A 12163-nucleotide genomic window follows, 5' to 3' on the forward strand; every position below is an offset into this window, starting at 1 on the left:
TGTCCAAAATACCCCCTGCATTGCTTATACAAGATACAGTAGGTTATTAATTTCTGTCCTGGACCCAAAAAAACACATCAAATTATCTACAGTCACATGTACTAAATGTTTTAGACCTGGTTAAAGTTGGGCTTTGACGTGTCATTATTTGACAATTACTCTTCTATTGCAAAGCTTGCTTTCCTGCTGGCATCTCACCAGAATCCTACATGACAAGTGATTCAATCTCTTGATCTTCTCAGTTAGATTTACATGAGTTTTATATGCCCTAATATATAATGGCAATGCATTCACATTGCTGTGGCTAAAAGTCTGTCAAAATCCAAAACACATTGTGAGAATACGTAACAAATATATTCAGGACTAAAACATGTCATATATTTTCAGCACTGGAAAACATTCTCTGTCCTAGAATCAAAGAATACCAGAGATTGGAATGCTCCTGTGGAGAGGAACCTAACTTCCCTCTTCAACGGTGAGCAATGTTGCTTATGGCTGTGTTCAGTAATGTTTCAAATATCTCCAAGGCAACCACAGCATCTCAGGAGAACCTGCTCCAGAGTTTGTCCACTTTCACAGTAAAAAAGGTTTACCTTACATTGAAATGGAATTTGCTGCATTTCAATTTGTGCCCATTGTTCCTTGACTTTTCACTGAGAAGAGAGTGGCTCCATCTTTTCTCCGTCTCATCAGATTTTTCAACACACTGATGAAATCCCCCCTGAGCCTCCTCCAGGATGAACAGACTTGGAATTCTGAGCCTCTTACATCAGATGTTCCAGTCTGTAAATTATTTCTGTAGTGCTGTGCTGCACTTGCAGCGCATCCCTGTCTATTTGGTTCTGGGGAGCCCAGAATTGGATCCAGCACCCCAGACATGTCTCACCAGAGCTGAGCAGAGTGGAAGGATCACCTCATGTGACCTGTTGGCAATGCTTTTCCTAATGCAGCCCAAGCCTTTGCTGCAAGGGCGCACTGTTGGCTAATGTTCAGCTGGTTTGATGCCAGCACCCCAGGGCCTGCTCTGCAAAGTTGCTTTCTAGTTGGTCTCCCACCTGTACTGCTGTAAGATTATTCCCTTCCAGGTGCATGACTTTGCGTTGCTTTGTTGAACTTCAGAAGATTCTTGTCGTCCCTTTTCTCCTGCAATTTACTCAATTTGCTTTGATTTATAAACTTTTAAGCAATTAGTCTAACTATTATCTGGAAAGATTTTGATTGCCTGAACTGTGTAGCTTTTTCTAATTAAACCGTGCATGTAACATTAATGATGATAATCTGTCTCTTACTGCCATAACCAAAAATGAATTTTCCTTAAAGACAGTCCCAAGAATCCTTCTCAGCACAGGTAAGATATATTTATTTTTTTTCTTAGAACTGGACCAATACATTTGTCTATCTCAATTCGAGAATCTTGAAGCTGCATTTGGTCATCTATTTCTTTTCACAAAGCCATACCTAAAGCAGAATTTATGCTCTCACCACACCTTTTCACATCACCAGAGGATCCTGATGGGATCAAATTCCATTCCATCCTGTTCTCATGCAGAAGGCTTGCTACAGGATTTCAGCTTTGGGTAACTTCAAGGAGATGAGGGTCGAGAGTTCCTCTCATCTCTCAGGAAAATGAGAGGAATGACTTCTTACACACAGTCCCAGTGTGAAGAGCTGTATGCAGAAATTTATTGCCTTTATCTGAACTAATACCAAAGCCAGGGCCAAGGCAAGCTACAAAACCCAGACTCTCATATTATGAGTTGGGACCTTTTTATCTGTTGACTAATATTACAGCTATCATTACAGCTATCATTTTGTATTACAGATATTTCACAGGTAAGAAATCATAGGAAGAGACACAAGGTGGCAAAACATACATACTTCAATTCACCCTGATAGGATGCACCCACGAGGGCTGAGGATGCTGGCAGAAGTGATTGCCAAACTACCCTCTATCATTTTTGAAAGGAGATCATGGAGAGTGGGAGAGGTGTCTGAAGACTGGAGAAAAACTGATGTCACTCCAAAAAAAAAGTCTTCAAAAAGGGCAAGAAGGAGAACCTATGAAACTGCAGGCCAGTCAGCCTCACCTCCATTCTGGGAAGGTGAGGGAAAAACTTACATGCAACCTGCTCAAGGGAAACTGCTTTAGCAGTGGTGTTGCACTAGATGATCTCCAAAGCTTCCTTCCAGCCCCTGTGATTCTGTGATTGTGTGATTCTGTGATACTTGAAGAATGTCACAGTCTGAACTAGGATCCAGTTCTTATGTCAAGTAGGACAGCCCTGACACTGCTAGAACATGTAATGATAAAAACGTTTGTTGAGGGAAAAAAAGTGAGTCTCTCTTTGAACTAGCTTGACTTTGAGCTCACTCATGAAACGCCAGTGACCTTTGAAAGAACACAAAGATGGCACCACTGACAGATTTTTCCCCATTTGGCTGCAAATAAAGTTATTTGAAATAACTGCTAAAGCTGTAATTTATCAGACTTTTTCACAGATTCCACAAAAGCAAGGAAACTCGAAAGGCTTTCTCCAAGCAGAACATGCCAGTCATTTGTGCATGAATTGCAAGAGGGGAAATTATATGTTTCATTTAGAGCTGTTGTTGCCATCATGGAAAGCGAACAAGCATCTGTGCTTCAGAAATCAGTGGAAGGAAGGTGTTCCGTGAAAGAGAGCATGTGGGAAAGCGACTTGAAATGGTGAGAGTATATGAAAGTAGCAGGAGTTCTGAATGCCACTGGGGAGAAGAACTGGAACAAGGCTGACACATAGAAAGGTGGTGAGAAAGCAAAAAGAAATGTAAAGAGGAATATACTGAAGGGGAAAAAAAAAAGAGAGAGAGAAATTTGGCTAGAGAATAGGTCTGAGCAAATTCCAAAAGGGAGAGAAGAACAGAAAAAGAAGGAAAAAATAGGGCAGATGGAAAATTTATCTGTTGGATAACTGTGCAGGTAAACATGAACACTAAAGTTTGAAAGCGTGTTTTACTATGGAAACAGATAGAAATCTGAAAATCAGATGTCCAAGAAGGACTTCTGCTGCAGCAATGTTCTGGATGTTTGTATTATTGAAAATCTGTAAGGCGATTGTCCTCTGTAGCATTTGTCATCAATTCTAAAAAAAAAAAAGATTCCCAGTTACTAATATTTAATTCAATAGGACTGCTTACCTCAAGTCACTGTAAGTAGAGGCTGCCCCACCAGCCCTAAGGTTCTTAATTCCACTGCGAGGCTATTTCCTATATTACAATGCAGCGAAGCTGAATCCGGAATACCAATTTAATACTCTAGTGCCCAGAGTGAGGCAGACACTTTGCATAAAAGTCTTCTCTTGTGCATGCTGAGCGCCTGCAGCTCCCCCTGGGAGGCGGTGGGGTGCCGAGCACCTCCAAAAGCCAGGTCACTGTCACTTGGCAGCTCTGAAATGATATGAGGTGATGAAGTTTAAAACTAAACTTATGAGTGATTGACATCTCTGCGGAAGAGTGCTTCTCTGAAGGAGTGCCACTCTTCTGGCCATTTGAATTTTGGTATGCAGTGGTTGAATGTTTTTAATACAGATGCTTGTATAGCTCATAAACTCTCCAAAGGTAATATGAGGATAAAATTAAGTGGGAAGGAGAGAGAAGAGAAGCAAGATGGGGGGAATTAAGAAAGAAAGGTATTCGAGACTAACTTGGGCATGCCTCATTGGCCTTAAATGCAAACTGTTCATTGGGAGCCTTAAAATAAACATAATGAAATAAGGATTTCTTTTTCCCAATATAATGTGTAAAATAAGTGCTGAACACCTGTCCGTAGGGTGTTCTGAGGAGCGAAAGCCGAAACAGTTTCAGAGAATTTAGAAGAGCCAGACCTGAACATTTGGGAAAATACATTCATTTTGGTTTGTTCAACATGAGAGGCTTGATAGAGCATCTAAGAAACCTCTAAAATACAGACAGATGGAATCTGAGTGGACAGGCCACGTGAAATACTTCCTTGTAGTTGACTGATTTCTCATTCTCTTCCACTAAGCATTTTAAACCAGTGCTGAGCAGAGACACAGTACTCTTACATTCCATTTTGCATTTGCAGCTTATAGTTTTCCGACCATAGCTTCCATTTGTGTTGGCCTACATCAATCGCCCCTCCTCGTGTACAGCAGCAATAACTGTGACTGCCATGCTGTTAACATTTTAATCATTCTAGAGCATGTATTGAAGAGAAAGGCAGGCATTTTAATTACAGAGGTTAAAAGAAGAACAGATGCAGTGAGTATAGAGCTAGATAAAAATGAATGCATCTCACCTTGTACCACGATGTGACTATTCTTTGTCTCCAATGGATTGGCAGAGGGACAAATTCAAAAGCACAGGAAATCATACAGAAAAACACCTATACTGAACAGAAGGGTTTACCTAAACCAGGGAGAAATGCATTGATAGTACAGTATATTATAAAGGAATACTTATGTTTTAATTTTCCCAAAGCCATTTAGTCAGTGCTATTTAAAATACATTCCTTTGTTCAGACACAGAATTCAAAGGGCGGGTTCAAATTCTTTTCTTCGTGTCATCTAAAACAATTTTTAAATCATTTTCTTCATCATTTAGGTAGACTTTTGTATATGCAGACCTTGTTCCCGGAAAGACATTACTGCCTTTGTGTTAGCAAAGCAGTGAGCAGGTATGGAGCGTGAGCAGCCTTTTGGATAATAACATGTTCAAATGTTTTGTGCTTTAAAATTCATCAGTAAACAGAAAGCTAGAGCCACGCCTCTGGTGCTCACACTGTGCCACACACTTCAGCCAGTAGGCAGTGGGTTTGTCAGGAACTGGATCTTTCAGGCACCCTTCAAAGGAGAGTCATAAATACGAAGATACAGAAAACAAGGGGGAGATAAAAAAAGGCACCAGTGACTTCTGCAAAGTTTACTTCAATAGAAAACCAAGCCAGACTTCATATCTTCCCATGTAAATGAAAAAAAAAAAAAAGGGACAAAGACAAAAAGGTATGCAGATCTCTCAAACTGAGCATTGCTGGTAGAAAAAAAGAAAAAAAAGAACATTTAATATTCTATCTATGCTTTGATTATGCATGTGAATAGCAAGCTGCAAAATATACATAACACTTCATAAATTACACATATGTAGTCCCTGTGATATAAGTATTTTAATTGAGAAATGCTTGGATTTATTTATTAAATCCATAGAAAATGTACATATTCTGTATGTTAGCCAGTATCCTGATAAACTGTGACTTTAATCACTGCATTTTATCTCCTACTCACTAATCATGAAAAGGTTTAGATAGTTTTTCAATCTATTTTTCACCTAACGACTAAATCCTGCTTATTTCTTTTTGCTGGACCCTTCCAAATTGTACCACATTCTGTGATTTCAAAGGATGCTGTGATGGAAATAAAGAAATAAGCAAATAAAACCCATATAAAATCTATAGATATGCTGGATGGAGTGTTTAATAGAGTGTGTGTGAGTAAGCCTTTGTTCAGCACGGCTGTCATTTACTCTGCTGCTTTCACCCTCATCCCGACCATGAACTCCATAAGCAGGGGACCATCTCCTTTGTTGCAGCACTAAAATGTGTCTGGTTAGAGTTTTTCACTGCTACTGGAGTGCAACTAAATAGAAATAATAAATAGTTAATAGGATGCCGAGTTGCAGAGGTGGGGCTAATTAGCTGAGGCTTCATGGGGTTGTTAATGATGGATTAGGAATGGGGAAATTGATAAAGCTGAATATGTAAAGGCTAATATTGTACAGGGTGATGGATGCTTTGTCAGCTTCGATTGCATATGACCAGAATTAACATTGTGCTTATCTTCCTCCTGCTTCTTCAATAGATTACTCGGCTCTAAAGCACTGATGTTTTATGAGTCCCTGCCCAAATTCCCCCGAGTGGAGTAGCGCCAGTCATTTAAGACAGCCTAAGAGGCTGCCTTACAATTAAAATTGGGTTGGGAGGTGAAAAAAAATGTGACTTTGTGAAGGAGGGGTGTTATCAGCCGCACACTGCTCTGCTACTATTCCTCCTCTTCCTCCGCTTGCTGAAATGGAGGGATTTCAATTGATTTTGTTTTCTTGCAGTGCAGGCTGGTGAGTAAGTGTGAATGCAGCTGTGTGCAGTAAGCATGCAGCACTGGGGGACTCGCCTCGTTGCCTGCACAGGGCTGCCAAGAGCTACTGGGTGCTTTGGCTCCTGATCCACGCTGTGCACTGACTATTGACCCAAGTGCTGTGTTTTGTGTGCAGAGGAAGAATGGTAACATACTCCTACTCATACAAAGCATCCCTATATATCACAGCTGTATTTATTTACTTGCTAAGGAAATCAAAATAATTATGCATTAATTATCATTCATTAACCAGCAACAAATCATTTTCTGATATTGGTATCTCAGTAGGTATATTTAGATTTAAAAATTAACATATTTTCTTGCCAAATTCCATCCAGAGCATGTGGCTCCTACTGAAATCACCTGACATTGAATTATACTGGCTTTTTGTGTGTGTGTGTAACTAAAGGATCAATAAGCATTCATACTTCTCTGTAGGCTATAGGCTAGTAGGAAGACAGGCAGCCTCGCAGACAAGGCACAGACAGCCAGGACAAGAGAAGAGAATTCTTTTCTCAGTTTGCCTTAGGGCTTTTGTGAAGCCTTGGACAAATCACATAACCTCTAAGTTTAAACCTTCTGACTTTCAAAATGGAAATTATCATAACTGCCTACTTTCTCCAGGATGTTGTGAAGTAAATCAATTCGCTGTACGTAAGTATGTGTGGTGGGGAGACTACTTGGATACTTTGGAAAACAATGACATATTCATGTTGCTTTCATTTTTGTAGATGTTTGTGGAGTGCACCCAATGTTTTAACGTATTAAAAACTTAAGCAATGTCCAGAACAATTATTGGTTGTGTAGTGTATAGATAGCATAAAATACAAATATTTCTAGCTTCATTCTCCTATGGACATAATTTATTTTGCATAGGGTCAGAGTAACTGAATGGTCAACTGTTCCACAACCAAGTGTAAGTGCTTTGCAAAAGTTTTGCTTGAGGTGGCAGTCAGGAAAATATTCCCACATTTCATTTGTTAGAAGAAATCCAGAGCTGGCATTAGTGCTGGCTTTGATGTATCCTGTGGTATACAATCCAGAGCATGCTGCTGTAAACAGAAATGTCCCCTCACCTCTCCTCTTTGTTCTTCAAGTGTGATACTGGCCCCCTGCAGTGGCTTCTTTCTCTTCCTGGGAAGGCTTGACAAAGTCAATTGATAGGAAAAAAAAAAAAAAAAAAAAAGACTTACCATTTCCTTCTCTACTTAAGACTCTAAAGAAATTGACACATATATTGTACACATACTGAAGCCCTTGAAATAGTGTGGCTTTTTCTATTGATTCCTGAGGGGAAATGAACCAAGCCGAAAGCAAGCAAGCAAGAAGCAAACATACTGTTGTGTCCATAACTTAAAATATGGTAAGTACATCACACTTTTGCTTCTGTTTTATTTAGTTATTTGTATTCTGAGAGGAAGAGAGAAGAAAAAAAACCTGAGGAACTCAGTATTATAAGCAGTACAAACAGCAATACCTCTGGGTAGGATTGTCTATTGTTACCCTTTGTAAGACTGGATTTTAATGCTTGTAACTGTAAAATTTTTACTAATGTGTAATGAATTTTTCTATGATTAGTGTTTCAGCATGAAGCTGATTTTTAAAACAGTCCGGTCAGTTTGCAAAAGAAGGTTGGTGAAAAATACACTATTTTGCTCACATTAAAAATGCTATTGGTCTGTATAAGTGAGCAACTCTTGCATCTCCATTTTCTAAAATAGAAATTTGGCTTTGCCAAGGATTTGCCAGAGATTTGATAGGTGGAGAATCTCTCAGTTTCTACATTTAAAAAGTGTAAATAACTACCCTTCATCAGAATGGCATTTCCACTTTCTGGTGCCTGGAAAGTCCAACAGTAATGGACGTCTCCATTAGGCTTACCTGGACTTCAATTGATTTTCACAGAAGTAGGGGTGTTATAGAGCTCAGCACAAGAGCAGAGAGAGGGCTTTTGTGCTTCTCCCCACAAACCACACCCATAAATGCATATGAAAAGAGGAGCCCATGACTAGGATGCAGGCTGTGTAGACATGAGGATGACTGGAACTTAATGGAAAAAGATGAGGAAGCTGTCAGAAGAATGAGAAAAAAATGCTAGTAAGGATGTTGTGCTACACTGAAGTAAAGAAGTGAGAAGGTTAGCAGGGTGAAACCATGTACCAGGACCAGAAGTCAAAAATGGGCATGAAAGTATAGCTTGGATTAAGGCATTGGGTTGACAGCATGAGGAAGAAGGTCCTCGAGTATTATGGTATAATGCTTTCAAAGATTATTCTGCAGTAAAATAAACAGATAAATTAAAAAAAAAAAAAAAAAGATTAAAAAAAAGTTGTTTAAGAATGCCTACCCGCTGTTGACACTCATGAATTCCTAAGAAGCTATAGCAGCAGCATACTGTGTTGTGGTTATGAAGCTTCTTGCCCTACTTCTAAACCATTTGCATTTAGGAGAGTTCTATATGAAAAGAGCAGAGGTGTTTGGTTTCTTAGAATAACATGAAGAACAGAGTTTTCAAAAGCTAAAGTCTCACACATTAGGAGATGGTAGGTTTACTGTCCATAGAACTCTAATTCTCCTTGCTCTGTTTATATGTATTATTTTAAGTAGACTGTAATTGAATAATCATGTTACTTTTTCACAGAACACTTAGCACATTAAGTGCAAGAACATACAGGGCTCGGGAAATGGATCAAGGAATTTCAGTGTTATAGGTTGAGGTGCCTTGTTAGCTCCTCTTAAGTACATCCCTCCGGCATTTTTCATTAACTCAGTCTTTCTGCACAGAAGCAGAAAGCCATCACATTCTGTCATTTGCAGACAGTGTTTATAAGCTGGAACTCACTATCTAGCGCCAGTTTGCTCTGTGACAGTAGCTAAGCTAACTCAATGGTAGCTCTCTCAGAGTTATGGCTGACTCTCCCAGAGACACACTGCACAGAAAGCAGACTTTGCAGGCAATCTACATTCCAGCTGTTCTCTCTCAGGTCTGGGGGAGGCTGTTTGCCATAGACAAGTCCCGATGTTATCAGCTCCAGCCAAACTCCCTTCTGTAGGGCACTAATAAACTGTTGGTGTCTGTTTTGAGCCTTGTCTCAGGTGTGAGAGCAGTGAACCCCTTTGTGTTAGCCATGGAAACAGCTAACAGTGTTTTCGCGCTATCATTTCAAGAACTTCTATTTGCTTGTGCTTTCTTGGACTGCACTTCATTTTTAGTTTCATGATGGAATTGTGTTGTTTGCACCTTTTTTTTCACATTATCCTTCACTGTAGCTCTTTAATCACGTTGAGCAACACAGAGTGAGATGTACTCCGTATTTAGAAAGGTAAGAAACGTAATGCCCCGTTTTTCACCGGAATGCAGTCAATGGGGCTGTTTTCTCATCAGAATTCTGCCTCTAAGCAGCAGAGCTCAGACGTCGCTGTTACAAAGAGGTTCCGCACCGGAGGGCGGTGGGCACGGCCCCGAGTGCTGTAAATAAAGGAGCGCTGGGACACAGGGAGTGAATTTTATGTGGCGATGTGCGGAGCTGGGGGAACCGCTGAGCGACCCTCGCGTCTCCCTCCCCACTCGGAGTATTGCGTGACCCTCAACGCGAGGATGCCGCGAGAAGCCGTCAGGCGCGGAAGACGGACGAAACGGGGAGAGCCGCGCCGCCTCACTTTACGGCCCGTTTGCGACGCGCAAAATGGCTGCCCCCAGGGCGCGATGAGGCCGCGCCGGTCCGCCGCCCGAGGCTGAGCCGGGCCGAGCAGCGGCGCGGGGCGGGATGTGGGGAACCCTGCTGCGATGCGCGGGCCGTGGCGGAGGCCGGCGGGGGCTTTCGGGGGGCGGCCCGCCTTCGGCCGCGCCCTGGAGCCAGGTGGTGTCGGAAGCCGAGAAGATCGTGGGCTACCCGACGTCCTTCATGAGCCTGCGGTGCCTGCTGAGTGACGAGCTCAGCAACATCGCCATGCAGGTCCGCAAGCTGGTGGGCACCAAGCACCCGCTGCTCGACACCGCCCGGTGAGCGCCCGCGGCCGTGCTGGGGGGCGGGCGGCGGCGCCTCGGGAGCTGCGCTGCTGGCGGGAGGAGCGGGGCTGGCCTCGCCGCGCCCGCGGCTTCTGGGTCTGTGTTGTGAGGAGATAGCGGGACAGCCGGGGAAACCGATCGGCCTGAATCGCTGTGGCTGAAAGCACAACAACTAAGAGAACGCGAGGTGCTATGCAAACGCGACGTTGCTATGCAAAATATCTGTCAACAGGTGTAAGCCACAAATTAGTACTTACTCAGATCGGTCTTCTACTTTGCTTTTTGAGATTCAAAAATGTAGCTGTGTGATGGCCCTCGGCGTCTCTGCAGTGATGCTGCAATGCTGTCCAAAACAAGATGCATTTTTCAAGGTCTGTGTGTGCAAATCTGAATTTTTTGAACTGAACAAAGAGAGGTGCAGGGGGCAAATGGGGCTTTTCCAGTGAGGTGGAATTTAAATAGTGAATTTAAGAAAGCAAGTCCAGAAGAAACAAATCAACTTGTTAGGAAAAGTGGAAAATACCTGGCTTCAGAAAATACTGCTGGAGAGATTTTTTTTTCTTTTTTGGGGGGGGGGGGGGGGGGGGTGGAACATTTGTACCAACAGCTTGCAGTATTATGATAAGCTCTATAGAAAAGATTGTGATTTTCTGATGTGCTTGTGTGAAGGAAGTGACAGAGAGAACGTTTTTCTGCCTTTGGATCTGTTTTTAGGACTGGTTGGTAGAATGCAGCAAACAGGAGGCCTGGATCACCACACATTCTTCAGTTGTCATTATAGCTGTAGGAATATCAGAGAGTCCCCCAGTGCTGAAACTGGACGTCAGTGTGTATCTGAGAGCCTGCTCAGTGTGTAGTACTGCTGGTTTGTTTGTGGATGAGGCTGAACCCTGTGCTTTGTGACTTTGTGGATGAATATTTCAGGAAAGAGCTTTTTTTGAAGTGATGCTCATGGGCTGCTTTGGACTTGAATCTCTGAGCCTGTAGCTTGTGGAACGCTATCAGGAATACAGTTGGGCACAGGGCCTGGAGAACTGACTCTGTTCATTTCTTTAAAATTCTATAAAAAACAGTACTCAGTATTTACTTGTGTAAAAGTGTGTGCATTTATTTGGCATGTTCCTAATTTACGTCACTCATATTTCCAAAGGTTTGATATACATGCATTTCCAATGGTCTTGACTTTAATATTATAAGAAGAGTAGATTTCGTGCTGTCAAGTTTTAGTACACTTGGAACAACGCACAGTTTGTATGCTCCTGTGTTTTATGGTATAGCTTTTCAACAGTGTGAATCTTGAGTCTGTTGATTCTTAACAAATTGCTGAAATTTGGCTGTTGTATGCTTGAGTGTTACTGAAATCCGTTACTGTGAGAAGTCTGGGATCTGTGGTCTGACCATAGTTATTGAGGAAATAAGTTTTGATTTTTCCCACGCGTATGAACCAGCATAGTTTTATTGTGTGTTCATGCAAATGTTTTAAAGCGTAGGTATCTGAAATATGTTCTTTGGTGACTTTTTTTGGAAAGCTTTTGAGTGTGATGTTGTTCAATTCTAAGCTTAAAGATTATGAATGCAAAAATGTTCATGTCCTTTAAGTACTCAAACACTTGGAGAGATTTTTCTTTTTTGTGACCATCTGAAGACTGCTTAAAATTGATTAATTCCACTTGTTTCTAAAGTTTCCACTTCCTACTGTTTTTTTGAGGTTGTATATAGTAGGTGTTGACAAACAAATTATGATTGTATATTGTCATTTCTAAGTTGTGTTAATTTTCTTTAACTTCTTTGACCAGTAGGATTTTCAGTGCTTTTCTCCTTTGTTTCTTCCTTTGTGGAATTGTAGAATCATAAAATGGTTTGGGTTGGAAGGGACCTCAAAGCCCACCCAGTTCCAACCTCTGTTGTGGGCAGGGCTGCCAACCCCAGCTCAGCTGCCCAGGGCCCCAACCAACCTGGCCTTGAGCACCGCCAGGAATGGGACATCCACAGCTTCACTGGGCAGCTGTGCCAGCGCCTCACAGCCCTCTGA

The 12163-nt window shown here is 41.8% G+C and overlaps 1 protein-coding gene across 1 annotated transcript in view; it reads left to right on the forward strand.

Annotated features, from left to right (window-relative positions):
- Nucleotides 1-9889: 9889 nt before the first annotated feature.
- The window catches only part of PDSS2 (decaprenyl diphosphate synthase subunit 2), a gene marked incomplete at both ends in the record, with an annotated part of 112108 nt that continues 109834 nt past the window's right edge, over nt 9890-12163 (forward strand). Inside the window, one exon of the mRNA XM_079549890.1 lies at nt 9890-10125. Coding sequence (XP_079406016.1) covers nt 9890-10125 — 236 coding nt within the window. The remainder of the gene's footprint in view (nt 10126-12163) is intronic.

Source organism: Tetrao urogallus, assembly GCF_951394365.1.
Source record: "Tetrao urogallus genome assembly, chromosome: 2".
NCBI lineage: Eukaryota > Metazoa > Chordata > Aves > Galliformes > Phasianidae > Tetrao > Tetrao urogallus.